Source organism: Tetrao urogallus (genome assembly GCF_951394365.1).
Source record: "Tetrao urogallus genome assembly, chromosome: 5".
Taxonomy (NCBI): domain Eukaryota; kingdom Metazoa; phylum Chordata; class Aves; order Galliformes; family Phasianidae; genus Tetrao; species Tetrao urogallus.
Window position 1 is genome coordinate 37,390,927 of NC_136818.1, and position 17,962 is coordinate 37,408,888.

Below are 17,962 nucleotides of genomic sequence, written 5' to 3' on the forward strand. Positions count from 1 at the left end.
GACCCCTGGAGGATTACCACTCATCAATGACCTCCACCTGAACACAGAGCCACAGATCACTACCCTCTGGCTGTGACCTTCCAACCAGTTCCTTATCCACCAAATAGTCCACCATTCAAATCCACGTCTTCAAATTTAGAGACAAGCATGTGGTGGGGGATCATGTCAAAAGCACTGCAAAATCTAGGCAAATGACAGCATTAGCCTTCTCTTTGTACACTGATGCCATCACTTCATTACAGAAGGCCACTAGATTGGTCAGGCACAATCTTCCCTTGGTGGAGCCATGCTGGCTGTATTGGATCACCTGCTCAACCTTCATGTGCCTTAACATGCCTTCCAGAAGGATCTGTTACATGATCTTGGACATGGACACAGAGACTCAGAGGCTCACCAGCCTATAGTTCCCAGGGTTTTCCTTCCCCCTTTCTTATAAATGGAAGTGATGTTTCTCTTCTTCCAGTCACCAAGGACTTTGCCTGACAGCCATGACTTCTCAAATATGATGGAGAGCAGCCTGGCAACCGCAGTCAGCACCCTTAGGATCCTGGGATGCATGCTGTCCAGCCCCATGTACTTGTACACATTCAGTCTCGTGAGGTGGTCTCAGAATTGCTCTGCTCGTAGAGTGGGGTAGAGTTGCTCTCCCAGTTCCCTCCAAGAAGTTCAGGGATCTGGGAAAGGTGCAAATCCCAGCTGCTAGTGAAGACTGAGATAAAGAACTCATTGAGTACCTCAGGCTTTCCTGTATTTGTAGTAGAGAGTTCTCCTTTCACATTTGTCAGAGGTGGTATGCTCTCTTTGGCCTATATCTTCTGACCAATGTACCTATAGAACCCCTTCTTGTTATTAACATCTATCACCAAGTTCAGATCCATCTGCGTCCTGTCTTTCCTAATCCCATCTTTGCATGTCTGGACAGCATTCCTGTATTCTTCCCAGGTGACACATCCTTGTTTCTACTGCCTATACATGCCCTTCTTTTCCTGCAATTTGACCAGCAGGTCCTTGCCAGGACATGCTATTTCCCTGCCTCCTTTCTAATTTTAAGGGATGGAAAGCTCATGTGCTTGCAGGAATACATCCTTAAAGAGTAGCCAGCTTTACTCCACTCCTTTGTCTCTAAGGACAAAGGGATGTGAAGTCTTCATGACATTTTTTTAGTTTTCTGGTAGCAGCTTTGTGTGACCCACCTTGAAAGACTGGAAGGGAATAGTAGTTGCATGGTTTCATCATACCTGATATCTTCTTCTTGATGCACAAAATGTGGGTCCCTAGCTAGCAGCAAACCTCTCTAGAGAGGTTATCCGGGCATCAGATGAGCACCTCAATGCTTCTCAGCAAAGAGTCTCCAATTACTAAGAACTTACTACTGGTGCCTTTGGTTAGCAGCACCAGTTGTGACTTGGGTCCTTGGTTGAACCTTTTTAACATGATCACCTCTTCCAGTTCTGAATCACTGTTGATACCTTCTTCTCTTCCACAACAGAGCTTGTAATCTATTGGTTAGTGGGACTTCAGAAACTTCAACATCCCAACATACTCACTGAAAACAGACATTGTTAACTTTTCTGAAACACACTGACTGGCAGATTCTGTGATTACGCAATCAAATTTACTATAACAGCACTGATTCTCATTGCTACTTCCATTCCCTATAGAAATGTATCCAGGAGACTAAAATATTTTGCTTCAAGATATATAATATATATATATATATATATATATATATATAAAAGCTCTGAAATTACAAACGTTTCTGCAAAGCAGAGTCATATTTACTGGCATAATCTCTATGGGACTTTGTAGATATCCTAATATTAAAGAAGTTGTTTCCAAGAAAAATCACAGGTTTTGTTTAATACAACTCTAAAGCATATCACCTTCTCGCAGTCAGTTGCCATGCTGCTGCTTGTTGTTCTAAAGAATAAGCAGCAATATGGAAGTTAGCAGCTGGGAAAGGCTTATCAAAAGCCACAAGAATAAGTGCCAAAAAAATGAAATCAGAAATACTTAGCTTTTTTATCCTCATGAAACACACAAACGCAGAGCACCCCTTATTTCTTTTTGCTCCTCAATTTTTTGAAGGAAATTATCACAAGCCTCATGTGTTTGTCAGTGTATTACTTTAATATCCTCCAACGGCAATAACCATAAATCCTAGCAGCTTGAATGATTGCCTATTTCTAGTCATGCTGACTCTCAAGCTGCTATGCTTTTGTTTTTCAGCTGTATATGTCAGACAATGAAGCTACAATACATCAGCATTGATAAGTCTGGAAAATGCTCTTGTTCCAAAGATTGCAAAGGCATCCAGTCCTGATACAATATAACAAGTAAACCTATAGGTACCTACACACATACTGCAGTGCTGAATTGTGGCCAAAAATGCTGAATTCTTTGTCTTGCATTATTAGGCTGGAAATTTCCACGTAAATGTCTGAATAACAACTGAGCTTGCACCAAGAGTTAAGGGGAGAGATAGAGGATGTACCATGAAGACACATTAAGATACCCATGTTTATGTGTTTGTTCTGTGAAAGTGATTCTTCCTGATAGCACTTTCCACCTTCTCTGCCCCACTCCCACTCTCTTACTGCACTTGAAAATTGGTTATTCCAAAAGAAAAATGAGAGCACGGTTAGGAGCCGCTGTAGCACTCAGGCTGCTATGGGGCTCCTCTCAGAACAGGGCAGGCTGAGCTGAATAAATATCTAAATAAATCTGATAAAAAAGGCCCAGCTCAACCTGCAAAACAACACTGTGACCTCTCAGTCACCTTTATCTTCTACCACCACTACAGCCTTAGGAACAAAATGCAGTTTTATGATGGGCTTTATTATTCAGACACTTGTCAACCAGGGACTATGAGACCACAAGTTCCCCAGAGGCACAATACCAAGCACAGTGTAACAACTGTTTGCTGAAAACTGTCTGCACAGAATGAAAATCCTTGACTGAACCAGCACTCTCCTCCCATTGGTTTTCTTTTGTCCATCCATCACCTTAATGCTGTATCCTACAATAATGTTATCCAGCAGCAAAAGGGTTTGAGAAATGACTTGTGAAGATTTGCTGATCCATGAAACAATATTTACTCATGCCAATTCTCAGCACAGAAGCCCTGCAACGAAACCCAACATCACATGTGCTAGGACAGCTTTTACACATTCAACATGATTACTAGGAGAAGAAACATCTGCTCACTGCACAGCTTCAAATTAATTGTAACCTCCCAGTATTATGTGCAAAAGGAGGGGATAATATAAGCTGAGATAGACGTGATACTGCACAACAGTTTCATATGAAACAGTCTTTAGCGTACCTAAATTCAGACACAAATGCAACATTAGAACGGACAAAAGCTGCTGCCTTTGCAGCAGGACCCTATTATGCCTTCTCTAAAACACTAGATTTGATTTTTTAAACCTTTTTAAATCACACAGACTGATGTCCCACAGAAGAGGTTTTCCATAGTATTAGATCTTTTTTCTTCCTTGCTATAGCTTCAGGGTGTTAAATATGTTTCTGCCCAATCTTCCCTTTTAATCGCCCAAATAACCCCAAATCATATCCGTGGCTCTGTGAACGCGAGCAGAAATAAGAAGTACTCCCATGTGATAAAGCTGCAAACTCTAGATGTTTTAAGAGGGACTGTAAGTTATATATAAACGACGATTAAAGAACTCGCACCAGAGGTGGAAGCTGATAGCTCACTTGGCCTTACCCAAGATGCTGAATGACATGCTAAGAGTATTTCCTCCATTGATGGAAACTGTGTGGGAGTGACACAACCAACATTTCATTGGGAAACATGATGATGAGAGAATCTAATAAATAATAATGATAAAAGACTTGGCTGTTTGTCTAGCCTACAACAAATAAGGCAATAAAAGCATATAAAATAAGAGAAATAAGAGAAGAAAATGAAAGGTTAGTGCTGACACTGCTGGAGGCCCACAGAGATCCCCAACATAATGTCACTAAGCTGTACAGACCAACTTCTTGGATTTTAGAGCAGAGATGGATACACCTTTGACACTCTATGCACAAAGTAAAAACCTGAACTGGATGTGCTGGATGGTATCATGCAAACATGCAAGCATAGCAACAGTGCTTTTGGAGTCAACTCAGCTGTTGCTGTATCTTCCTCCCCAGTGCCTCTGGTTTTAGGGGAAGCACGCACAGACATTTTATTCTCATAGAACAGTTAATCCATCTCAACAAGAGAGCCTGTAACTACAGAACTGCTGTTTTACAAAGCCAGTCATCCAAACCTTACCTGTATAAAACACGAGGTGAAGATATTGTAGCTTTTGCCACAAAACTATTTCTCCTTCATTGTAGAAGTTCAGAGCTTGCTGGCTCTTTTCTTAGGAATGCAAGACGATCTCCAGTTAATGCAGAAACTATTCCATGTTAAAATACATGGCACTGCATTGCAACTTATCCTATATCACAGGTTGTAATGAGTGGGTATTTGACAGATAACTTCCACATAGCTGGTTGTGAGGAGTCTGCAGAGGTCACTGCTGCAAACCCAGCAGACAACACCCTGCAGAAGTCAGTGAATAACCACCAAGCTCACTCTACTAGAATATAGCACTACAAGACGCAAGGCACTTTCTTCCTTAGGAGAAGATGAGTTAGGACAGTAGGCAAAAGTACAAGCCATCATCATAGACCTACAGGGTTAATAGTTACATTCTCCCAGACATGGGAGAATTATTACCCAAGAGGAGTTGAGCATAAAATACACTGAGGACTTTGTCTGACCTATGAGTTCCTGCTCCATGTCCTGGCAACTAAGGGGATGTCCTGTGGAAGCAAATCTGTACTAGGAAGCAATTCGTTACTTACAGTAGTTACATGTATGAGGAACAACTGAAGAATGAGGATGAACATCAGGCATCTTTTTTTTTTTTTTTTTCTTGAAAATGATACAACTATTACCGATGACAGGATTCAAGCTGCAGGTCAAATACAATTCCTTGGTTGTTCCTTGTTGTTGCTGTTGCTTTCCTTTTTTTGTTTGTTTGTTTCACTTGTGATAGTTTTACTTACTGACTAGCTCAACTTTCAGAGATACAATTAAGAAATTCAGCTCCATCCAGAGATCTCTGAATAAGAATTTGAAGCCCTTTTCCCACGTGTCTCTACAGTTTCATGCTTGCTTGACCACACTGCCATCCTGCTACATGCACCATTCAGCTCATGCAGCAGCACAGGTTTTCCCTGAAACACAACAAACACTCTCTTCTTCTCAGCTGTGACAGTATTTCAGCACTACACCACGTTAATGTGACTGAAAGGCCACTACTCCAGAACTGGATCCTATTTGGACATCAGAGAGCAGGCAAAGGGGACACATGACTGCCTGCACCTGTTGATGTAAATATCTCCTTAGACTGTTTACTATTTGTGGGATGGAGAAGAGTGGGAGAAAGGCAGAGACAAGTTTTACAGACTAGGAGGTGATTCAGCTCTTGACCAAGTTAAAAGAGCAGATTGTTCTACACAAACCAAAACAAGGTAGATTTCCTTTCTCCAGAAGGGCAACCAGTTACATCTAAGGAAATCATCCAAAGAATGAACCAGGGCTGATCTCATCTGCTGCTGAATGATTTAGCAAGCTGACAAGAACTTACACTGATTCATCTGGAAAACAGGTTGAGAACAGGTTACAAAAGTACAAAAACTGGACAAACTCCTGGGATTTCATAAGGACTATATTAAATTTCATGCCAGAATAACATCACTGAAATCAATAGCTTAAAACAAAAGTGCAGTTGGAATTATACAACAGAAAGTACCTATGACTTTTCCCACTATCATCAATCACAGTCAGCCAACCTGCAGCAAGAGATGATGATGGATTCAGCCTTTTTTGAAACGTCAGTGTGATGACAAAATGATAGTATTGTTGGATGGCTGGGCACACATTTCTGCGATGCAAGCACAGCACTTAACTTGGGGATACATGCTTAACAGATTTTTTAATGCTTCTATCTTGCATAAGTCTCTAAACAATCCAGATCAGACTGTGGGACTTCATTTATTTTAGCTGATTTGATCAGCTACTTTTCAAGTACTTGATCACAACTGATTTCTTACCCAGCTAAAGGAATGTCTCCTAGATCCAGGTAACGCATGAAGAATTTAAATGAAATCAACACTGAGATTATCATCTTTACGTTCTAAGCATGGTATACACCAAGTATAAAATAATTTCTAGACAGCTTGTTGGAATTAGGTCACAGACACCATACCCAAACCAACATTGTGCAGTGGGGGGAATTATTGCTTGGGGTTCCAAAATCCCTTCCCAGTCATTCTAGAAAATAGTTATAAATCCTCTTATCAAGAGGTCCAATTATTTACTTTAAGAAAAACTATTTTTAGGTCAGTAAGTCTGAAAGTGTCCATCACCATCTATATATATACCCCGTATCAGATAACAGCATTAAATAATTTCAAATTTGTTCTGAAGGGGTATATGTTTCAACTTCAATAGTATTTCTGAAGACAGAATAGAGCAATATTTATCCAGTACCTAACATCAGGAGGACACTGGCCCAATCTCAGTTTGGGACCCTCAAAAAAGTCAGTTTCCTAGAATGTACCAGTATTATGAAATAGACTAGTGCTCTGTACTTTGCAAAATAGAATGGTTGAGAAATGTAGGCACATTCAGTCATGAAGGCTGATTCAAGCTCTGAGAGCAAGGGTAAGTCTTTACTAATAAACTTGTAGAATCATGCCTATGGATGACTGCTTAGTAACAGCTCAGCAAAAGACTACTCAATTCTACAAACTCTATTAAGTCATAGGAAAAACTATTAACCACTTAATAACAAGTAATGCCTACTTTGCATTTACATTGTTTCTCCAGCTGTAAATATAGATGTTGTAAACAACAGTTCTCCTGTGTTTTGTTTCTACTGTTAGATGAGCGCTGTACGTGCAACATGTAAAAACTACTAAACCACATGAGTGTGTGCATATGGTAAAAGATTACATGACTCCCTGTAGAAAGAGTTCTAGTTTTTCTGAAAGTTTCTTTACGTAAAAAACAGCTCAATCCTGCTCACCTTCAGTAAAACTCAATAGTAGGAAACATATATATTGATCTAAACATTTGGCAAGAAATAAGCTTACAGCTCACAGACTGAGTATAATACTAAATGTGGAGGTTTATGTCTTTAGTGTTCAAAATATAATCTACAACTTATTACAAGGAATGTTTCACTGCTGTTTTTTCTGTTTCACTCTGAAACTGATTACCAGACCAGTGTACAGGCTTCTGCCTCCATGAAAGAAAACAATACATGTTGACAGTGGCATCCATACCTTTGTCTGAGCATCAACAGCAGCTCCTTGGTTAACAAGAACCTCTGCTACATTCACTCTGTCCTCTTGAGCAGCCAAGTGCAATGGTGTCAGTCCACTCTGTAAATGAGGAGGAGCAGGTAACAATCTTGAGAGGTGACACATAAATATTAAATACAAATTCAATATCAGTAAAATTCAGAAAGTCCTGCTGAAGTTAGAGATGTGAATAATTCTACTTTCACTTAGAAGCTGTGTATTGCAATTCCTGATTTATTCAATTGCAAGAAACTGCAACTTAAAAACTATGAAGATAATATTTCTTTCACACAAGGAACATTTCCTTGTGTGACATTAAATAGAGAATAGCAAATTTTATAATGCACTTGAGGAAAAAGCCTCACAGTATTTTTTTCCCCTCCTGGCTAATTCACTTCTTCAGAATGAGCAAGACTTTAAAAGAAAATTTGAATAATTGCTTAGACTTCCACAAAATTTTTACCAGCAATATATGCTCAGATTTAAGCCTTACCTATCCTTAAACCCAAATAAATCTCCACAGGACTGCACACATTCCACCCACAGTTTGCAGCATGGACTCCTGACTAAAGGCAATAACAATACTGCTCTTGAAAAGGCAGTGCTGATGACAACAATGGTTAGGTGGATCCCACTGCATGAATATATAAAAGTAATCAACTGTAAATTACACAACAGGACTTGAATATTATGGGCCAAACTTTCTTAAAAGTTTTAGTAAGTGGTCAGTGTCAGCACTGAAACTCTAGCAAGTCTTGAAACTTGAGCACTCAGTTCCCAACTACCCTGTGGACTCTGAAGAAAACAAAGGGCCTTTTACTTCCATTGCCAAACTCAGAGTTGTTGTGCTTTAAATGTCTAGCTTCATATAAAGGTGCTGAGTTCAGAGGAAATGTGCATTGCTAAGCAAGTATAGGACAATTATTTTCATAGGTGCTAATATCTGTATAATGAGAAAACAAGAGATTGCAACCAAACAGCAATGGACTGGAAGATGTTGCAGGTAACTAATGGTGGGACTGCATCAAAAAACCAAGCAGCAGTTATCATGCTCTCCATAGCCAATGTGATGCAGAATGTGTATGTGGCAGATTGTATGACAGCGATACAAAACATATCCAATGCTGCACAAGCCCACACTTTGACATGAGGGCAAATCAACATCCTCAAGAGAACCTATTCAAGGAGGGACTGAAAATAAGCAACCCTGTGCAGCACCGTCCACAGCCTCAGAGGACGCAAATTTTTTCTACCTACTGAGAATGAGAAATGTTCTCCATGAAAAATTTTACTCTTGCCTTTCTACATTAGTCACATGAATCCACACTGAAACTGCACTTTGCAATATCTCTGATGGCTAGGGAGAGCATTTAAAGAATGAAGGCTGCACATTTGCTAGAAACATTACCATAGAGTAGACTTAATAATCTATAAAATTGCAGAAACTAAGATCTACTAGCTTTTCTCTTCCTGACCCCAGGAGAAACTACAGTAAAAGTCACTGTGCTGTAAGGAACATGTACTGGGAGGAAGAGTCACTTACTTTAATGAACAACAACAACAAAATCTCTGACTACCTCACTGTTACCTCATAAAACGAACAAAGAAAAAAACTAGTTTCCCTTAGCAAGTTAGCTGTTACCATTGCTTAATGGACAGGCACATCTCTGAAGACTCCTAAGTGACTCCCCAACATCACACTAAGCACTAGGGTGAGGAAGACATTTTCTCCCGTGGCATATTTTGGCAGATGAGTATAACATGACAGGGAGGGAGATGGATTTATAAATTCCTCTGCAGCATATGGTGCTAGACATCATCAAAACCTGGGGACTACAAAATACAGTTCATTCAATCTGACAGAACACTTGCTGCACGCTGCTCTCTTTGCTATAAGAAATAGCAATTTGTATTCAAACACCTACAGTGTTTTTCAGAACCTGCAAAATCATACTGGATAAAACTGGAGGCCTCTATCCTTCCTGTCACTATGTTTGTTTATTGCTTTAGCACCAAGCAGAGGAAACACTTACCTTGTTGCTGAGATTTACATTAGCATTTCTAGTAAGAAGTAAGGACACCATGTCCACATGGCCATCCTGCGAGGCCAGATGTACAGGGGCAATACCCTGCCTGGTTACAGCATTGGCATCAGCACCATATTCCAGCAGTGTAGTTGCTATGTCCATCTGGTTTTTCTTGGCAGCTATATGTAGTGGCGTGTAGCCGTTCTGTCAACAGAAAGCACTTCATTGCAAGCTATTCATTAAACAATGAGATAGAATCTTTAACAAAGAGAAGAGCAGGATGTGTGTTCACAACTTTCAACAGCTGTTACTGACTTGTGGGTTTTTTTTTTTCCTATTTCCCAGTGTGAATGAAAGCATTGTGTATACGAAACACTGCTTTTCTTGCAGCATTTAGTCTAATTCTACCAACAGACTTTCTTGGTTCAGATCAAGGGAAAATTAAAGCATGCAACTTTTGTCTTGTATTCTTTTTCTGTTTGTTTTCCTTCTTTTCTCTCCTATCAACGCATAAAATTTTGTAACTCTAAAAGATGATTTGGCAGAAAATAGAGTAAATAAATTATTAGCATACAAATACCAGAATACTGACCAAAACACAACTAACTCACTTTTAGTACAAACTGCAAGACCTTTTTAATCCAGAACTTTCCATCACTTAGAAATGTATCAGACTTTATTTTAAAGCTAATGGCAAACATGAATGCATATGTATATGACTAAGTAAGAAATTAAGACCTCTGCTGCATGAACACTTCATGTGGTATAGTAATTACCATGTACATTTCAAATTACACAGTCCAATAAAATCTATCTAAAAGCACAAACCCATTCACCTGGCTCATGCCCTCCCTGCACCCCACAAGGCAGCAGGGCTGGATACAATAGATGTAGGGCAATGCAGGAGGAACAGAGAATAAATGCACAGGGGCATGCAAACGTTTGTGAGACTGCATTGGTAGTAATCTGGAAGTGAGAGAGATGTACAGCACTAACTGCACATGGAAAAGGCTCTATAGCCTTTAACGTTATTTGGGTTAGCCCTTAGATATTAAGATATTGCAGAACAGTCAGCTTAACACAGCCTGTACTGTTTGTTCAAAACGCAATTTGCACCTATTTGAGCAGAGTGGGAGTGCTCAGCACCTCAGCAAAGCAGACTGCAGCACTTCCAAAATGACACCCAGGAACAGCAGTGCCACAGCTAATGAGGGAGGGGCATGGGCATTAATGTTCACTTGGAAGATGAAGTGCATCAAGTAAAACAAATACAGTCCCCTCAGACTTCCTGCGTAAGACTGACATGTAAAACAGACACCACCACATAAGCACCTATTCTCTGTGTTAAATCCTATATAGCATATATTTTGTATATGAGAAAATACAAGTACACTTTCAGGTCTTTTCCTCAGAAATTGACATACTTCACTTTTAGTGGAATGACAAAGAGCAGGTCACCAAGAGAAGGCAAAGACAGCTGAAAAACAAAAACTGAAACTCAGATTCAGATAGCATCTTCTTATGGTAAGGGCTGCACTCTGTCATTACAAATAAATGCAGAAAGGAACATGAAAGTTTGGAGGGACAGTATTTGGTTATTCTGGTTGCCAGGAAAAAGGGGCAAAAAGTGAATAAGGTTAAAGATGGAAGGGCAGAGAGAAAAAAAAGCCTTGAGAGGGGGAGAGGGAAGGAAGGCATTGCAAAGTGAATGGCAAATTAAAATAAAGCAGAAGCCTAATTTTAGGCAACAAGGAAGAATGGTTTATCTGAATAACTGTATTAGAGGACTGTATGGGACACGGCCACTTCCCACACCCCCTCACTGATCCCTCTACGAGGCCTGGCTAACAAAACAAGCAATTCTTAAGATGACTGTTGATGAAGAGTGTTATAAAGAAAGCAACTCACTAACTGCAGAGCTAGTGATGAGAGTTATGATGTAACACCCTTATTTATTAGGCCACACTAGCAAAATGGGAAATCATCTGCTGTTACCAACATCATCTTTCAGATGACTGCACTGTGGGTGCCTAAAGCAACAAACATTCTACCATTAATTTTATTTAATATTGATGCTCTGCTCAGTGTGCTCCTGTGTACTTGCTGCAGAAGACTAACAAATGCTCTCTTTCAGGAAGACATAGCTAGCACTGAAGGCCTGAAGTGGCAGCTGCAAAATTATTATTATTTTTGCAAATGGGGAAGCTAAGGTGACTTTGACACTTGAGTTTGTGTAGTATTATACTGTAAGCTATAGTGCTTCCACTTTGGTTTGTGCTTCCCAAGCTTTCTGCAGTGGGTACTGCAACCCCTGCTCCCTACATGATTCACAGAATCCAGAGGTAGTGAAAGGCAGATTCTTTTAGTTATGATTGGAAAGTCAGTGTCTTCTCATCCCTTTCAGAATGTCTTTCCTTCCCCACAATGGCATTTAGGAGTGCTGGGTTGCAGTAGTAAAAGATCGGAGATCAGTTCAGTTCACCTCCTGGGGCATTGCTCTGGCGGATTGCCACTATTGGCATTTATTGATTTCAGACTGTGCTATTTCTGCAGGCTATCCATGTTTATTTAAGTTTTGCACCATAAGCTCTGGGAGCTCCCATGTATGACAGTTTCTTTCCTCCTCTTTAGCCATGCAGAAGGGCTCTCCTATTATGGCCGTACTCAGTCATGTGTAAGTGGAAGGCAATCAAGGAGAGATGCCTGCCTGAAAGTGCTCTGCTAGCTCACCCTTTTCCACAGTGTTTCTTCATGGTGATTTTAGTAATACATCTGGATTGTTTCAAACAGGATATTTGCACCACACTTGCCTAACTGAACCTACACAGGTTTGCAACCTTGTTTTACTTATCACTGTTGTCCAACTACTGATTATGTGACAATATTTAAAACTGGGATCCAGAAAGGAGAAAAACTTTAAAAACTCCTCTAAATTCTTCTATTCATAAAACTGTTATGCATTTAAGTATTTATTCTTTCACATCTGAAATCTTAACGCTATGCTTTGTCTTGAGAGTAAATTACAAACCAAGCAGGGCTATGACTAGTTTTCTCAACTGTCCATTTACACTCAACTAGAAATACCATGAAGCACATCAGTAACATTGTATGTTGTGCTGAGAAACTTTTCACACCTTCTGTGGCACAATACAGGGGCACTACTGGTGCACAGCAAAGAATTATGTCCAAGCTTGCCCTGTGAAGATGTTAAGACGCAGTGATACAAAGTTGGCTGGACTTCTGAAAGTATGGAGACGGGACAAGCAAAGGCAAGGCTCAATCTTCAGTGAAACTAATAATTTCAGATTTTTCTACATCTATATTTGCTTTTATTTTTTATTTTTATTATTGTTTTATTAATCTGTAGAATCATTCTAACAGCTTACAAACCTTTATGTGGTTGTAAGATTTTATAAACAAGGTCACTGCAATTGCAAGCACATACATTCTAGAAAGAGCATGTAGACAGGAAAAAAAGTGACAGAAAGGCTAGCTGTTATTCTCCAGTACTTGTACCTTGGCAGATGCATGAGGTGAAGCTCCCTGGTCCAACAGTAGGAGTGCCACTTTTTGATTATCGTAGTGTGCAGCTACATGCAGTGGTGTTAAACCGCTCTAAAAACATGCAGAACAAACAAGTGCTGTTACAGACCCTCTCCAGGAAAAACTAAAGAGTTTGGAAGATTAGAGAAAAGGCGAAAAAACACATTTTTTATTCATTCATGTATCCAGATTCTTCGACAAATGTTGAAGCAAAAATTGAAACAAGGCTTTCAAAATTGTTACTGAGATGTGTGAGCCCTTTTTGCTTTTTCCAGGGAAGATGCACAGAAGTACATGTCAGCGTTGCCTCTTGGACAGAGCAAGTAAGGAATTTTGACCCTGAGGTCAAAACTTCAGCAATGTTTTTCTTTTACTGCACTGCTCAAAGTAAATTGTCCCTTGGATCTTTAAAAATGCAAGTTGGGCTAGTTTAAAAAGCTTGAAGTCGTACTGGGCCTTTGCCCTATCATGGGGCTTGGGGAAGCAGAGCCAGCTGCCTGAATACTCTGTTAAGGATTGTAAATAGTTGGGGAGCAATGCAGGGGAGTTGTGTGTTTCCATTACCCTGGATGCGTACTGAGAGGACATAATTTTGCTGTCAATTAGTGACAATAAAAGTCACCTTTGTTAAGTTTGCAGACTCCTGGCAGTGCAAGTAGGAACAAGGATATCACATGAAACTTACTCCAATTAAAACCAGGATGTGAATGTTAGTGTGTGTGCAAGGGCAAGCAGGTAGAAGGGTATTACTATCATATTATGTGTGTATATATGCTTGCTGTGCAAATAGAAGCGACTTCTGTCCTACCTTCCCAGAAGCATCAGGAGATGCATTCTTCTGAAGCAGGAGGTTTGCTACCTCAATTTTCCCATATTTTGCAGCCACGTGTAGAGGAGTAAATCCTTTCTGTAGGAGAGAGCATATAGCAGCTTCAGGCACTTTCTTCCTTGGTGCCTAGACAGTCGGGGCAAAGTATGCCTCCAATCTACAGAGATACGCTATTTCTATCTACTCCCCTTTAACAGTTCCATATACAGGCAAGCAAGTCCATAGTTTTTCACTGCCCTGGAAGGTTTGAAGGCTTTCCCTTGCAAGGAAAAGCTCTACCCATATAAAAATGACTAAAAAGATGACTAAAGAGAAAGACGGTTCCTTCCTTTTCAACGACCCAAGGACAAGGCTGGGCAACAGCTTATCAACTCCCATCAAGAATCTCTGCTCTGCATTCCTTTCATTCTAAGCAAACGCGTGTCAGATCACCAGGATGTGTTGTAAATCAGGTTCTGAGGTTAAAGAGTAAAGCTTTGAACCTTTTTAACAACATGCAGCTCAATCTCATATCATTCATATACGTATATAACTATTCTAGCATTTAACTTGCCAGTAGCACTCATTACAGATATATTTTACTATAGAAGCTATCACTTCTGCATCTCTCTTACCTTGGTAATAACAGCTAAAGATGCACCATGCTCCAAAAGAACAGAAGCTACATCTTCATGGCCTTCTCGAGCTGAAAGATGCAAGGGCGTATAGCCAGAAGTTGTAGCTGCATTTGGAGACGCTCCTTGCTGTAACAGCTGCTGTACTATATCTGCTTTTCCCAGTCGAGCAGAAATGTGCAGCGGAGTCTGGTCATCCTAAACATAAAGGGAAAAATCACGATTCTACATCAGAAAACTAAGACTCATATTTTGACAGAAAACATTTGGTCAGATTCTATTGTCTTTCTATTGCTTTTTAAAATTGCATGTGAAAATTAATTCTACTGAAGTCCTAATTGGTATTAGTGTTGGTGTATAATCTATTCTGTTTAGTTGTTATTTATGAGGCATGTTGATTACAGTAATGGCAGCTTGCTCAAATTCATTGTGCGAAATTTAGAGAATGTTTGCATGACTGTGCTTCTGAACACAAGCTGTTCACTTTCAGGAATGTCTTAGATTTACAAACCACATGATTCACTTCTATTGTCAGCCTACTCCCAGATACGAAATATATCTGCTATAAATATTTAGTCAGAGTTCCTTATGAGTAGATACTCTTACTAGTAAGCAGTTCTCAGATGATAATTTCACAGTGAAAAGTACATCTCTTTGAAATTGTATGCATTTAGTGACTGTTTGGAAAAAAAAATCCTGGTTATTATCCCACCAATAACGGCCATACATTATGCCCATTTATCTACTCTCCCTGTGTGCATCCTGGAACTTCTATTTCTGTATTTTTCTATGCTTCTTCAGTAGCTCTTGACCATTTCTTGGCCTTCTTCCTTTATTTTCCTCAGTTGCATTTTTTTCTGTAGAGTCTGCTCCTTTTTTCCAGCTCTATTCTACATGTTCCTTCTGTGCCTTCCACACTTTTTTGATTTAGTACCCATATCATGCCTTTCAGGTTGCTTTTCCTGTAGACAGACCAATTCATCCTGCAGCTAGGTCAAGGCAATGGTTGTGTTGATCTAGGAAGTTTATTTTTCTCTTGTACGTGCCCTTCATTTGCTCTTCCAAATTCTTTCCTTCCACTGACTCTGGTTAACTCCTCTGTTTTGCACAGAATCTTCCACAGTATCACTTATCCTGAGCTATTAAAATAGCTCCTGTGTATTCCACTCTTTGAAATGCAGAGGAATAATGCAAATTAATACATTTCCCATTCTTCCATAACAGTGATCTTCCAACTGAAACAGGCTCCCACATTCACCCACCCACTATTAAGCTTGCTCTTCTTCATCTTCATCTGCTGCTGAGAAACTCCTACAAGCAACTTACTTTTCCTTTCCAGCTGACCTAGACAGTCTTCTCCAGCTGCCCAAAGCTCCCACATTTGTTTTCTAAGGAGTTTCAGATCTGCCACCTCTCTGGTGAGCCCTATAGGAAGTGTTCTTTAAAAGTCTAACTATTTCTGAATGCATACAGGCTGATGCTTGAGGGATATGACAACAGACATCAGCAGCCTAGTGATCACAGTTTTGCAAAAATAAAACCAGATTTGAGGTATTCCTCCTACCTTGCCCTGCATCTCTTACCCCAAATCAAAATTCAAAGATAGAACAGTCTGTATCATATACTGGTGAAAAAACAATCATGGTGGCAATTTGACATCTCCTGCCTTCCCTCTTACATTCAGCTCACTCATGACTACAGTAATGAAATATGTAACAAAATATTAGTGACCTTTATGCCAAGATCCTTGGCTTCATCTCCCTTTTCTCTTTCCAAATAACACATGCAATATGAATGCAATTTCCCGCTTTATTAAATAGCCTTAAACATAAATCATCTTACCTTAGCTTTAGCCTCCACCTGAGCTCCGTTTTGTACTAGGTATCGAACGACCTCTGTTTGGCCTGCTCTGGCAGCCATGTGCAGTGCTGTTTCTCCTCTCTAGCAGCAGCAGAAACAAAATATCAAAGATGACAAAACAAACAAGAAAACACACAAGGAAAACAAAGGCAACATATTTAATAATCACAAATATATACTGGTGATGCAATTCAGAATAATCGCAGTTAGAAAATCCATAGGAGTTGTCTGTAAGCAAGATGGCAGATTAAGCTGTGAACTGCATGCTACCAAGCAATTTATTTCCCTTCCTTAACACAACAGGCTTTGTGCCTAACCTTTTGCTGTAAAGAGAACGCATTTTTCCTACTAGCAATTTACAGTGTTTAAAATTACACCCATTTAAATAAAGCCTATTTTAGTGTTTTGTTTTGTTTTTAAATTTTGTCCATTCAGAAACATATTTTTCTTGGATTTTCTCCTGCTATGCCCTATTCTCTCAGTATCATTTTCTATCTGATAAGTACTGAAATGTGAGAACGTGGGGAAAAAAAACCATCACCATCATTTCTATCAAGGTTTCAAAGTCTTAATGAAAGACAAATTTAAGGAAACTGGAATAAATTCAGGGGGAATCTGCTTCCTAGATTTTTGGATGCAAGTATATCTTTAGGAACAAACATCTCATTTATGAAAACAGTGTTGCAAATGTATATAATTTATACAACTAGCAGATGAAGACTTTAAACAAAATATTCTTTTCTAACTGTATACTGTACAAGATTTTTGAGACCAAAGCACTAAAAAGAGTGAAGGAGATTCTACTGCCCTCCCATTTCTCAACTTTCAAGTACCATCTAACTATGACTTCAATTTTTACACATGCCCTGGGAGCCTTGAGGCACACAGTGCACATCCAGTAGAAAAGCACACTTGTATGGCTGTATGGACACAGGCAATATGTCCCAACAATCTGCTGCAATCTGTTGATAACAGCATAACTTCCCTTAAATGGTAAGCCCCCAGGGTGCTGGGAGAACAGTCAAGTACACATCTCAAAAATTACATGAGAGAAGCTACAGTATGTTCTGATTATTTACTTCAAAAAAATAAAGAGAATAGAGTCTGCTTAAGGTCAGCCTCTTCTGAGGTCTCCTAAACCTGTCAAGCACCTCCCAAGCAGGTGGCAGCAGGCCTTGCTTTCCCAAGACTCCAGCAGGAGCCATGACTGCTAAGGAGGCGGGTGACTAACACCAGAATTATGCACTTCCCAACAGTGCTGCTCACGGACACTGTCATGCATTCAGAGCCCCGCTGTGCTGAAAAGCAACCTGTTACTCACCACATTGGTAGTGTTGGGTGATGCTCCATGATGCATTAGCTGTGATACAATATTTGCATGTCCCATGAAGGCAGCAACATGGATTGGAGTTAGGCCCGACTGAAAGGAAAACCAACGTCAAACATATATTACCATACTTCTTTACAAAATTGCTATGGGGAAAAGCAAATTATTTCAAAATAGGTAAGCCTAAGTGCTTGCGCTTCTAAAAAAATATACACATCTTTAAAGAACACATAGATTTCAAAACATAGATGAGCATGACTCATGAGCAAGCAAAAATTCTGCAGGAATTCAGTACAAAGATAAGACTTTCTACAAAATACAGCTAATGCAAAAAAGATGATGCATCCCTTGTCCCCATTAAATCCAGTTGAGATCTTAGTGGGAAAAAAAAGCT

The 17,962-nt window shown here is 39.7% G+C and overlaps 1 protein-coding gene across 3 annotated transcripts in view; it reads right to left on the minus strand.

Moving 5' to 3' along the window:
- The window catches only part of ANK3 (ankyrin 3), a gene marked incomplete at both ends in the record, with an annotated part of 196,778 nt that overhangs the window by 84,454 nt on the left and 94,362 nt on the right, over positions 1 to 17,962 (minus strand). For all 3 annotated transcript variants that reach the window (XM_079535979.1, XM_079535980.1, XM_079535978.1), the window contains 7 exons: positions 7,351 to 7,449; positions 9,402 to 9,599; positions 12,912 to 13,010; positions 13,747 to 13,845; positions 14,382 to 14,579; positions 16,224 to 16,322; positions 17,563 to 17,661. In XM_079535979.1, coding sequence (XP_079392105.1) covers positions 7,351 to 7,449; positions 9,402 to 9,599; positions 12,912 to 13,010; positions 13,747 to 13,845; positions 14,382 to 14,579; positions 16,224 to 16,322; positions 17,563 to 17,661 — 891 coding nt within the window. The remainder of the gene's footprint in view (positions 1 to 7,350; positions 7,450 to 9,401; positions 9,600 to 12,911; positions 13,011 to 13,746; positions 13,846 to 14,381; positions 14,580 to 16,223; positions 16,323 to 17,562; positions 17,662 to 17,962) is intronic.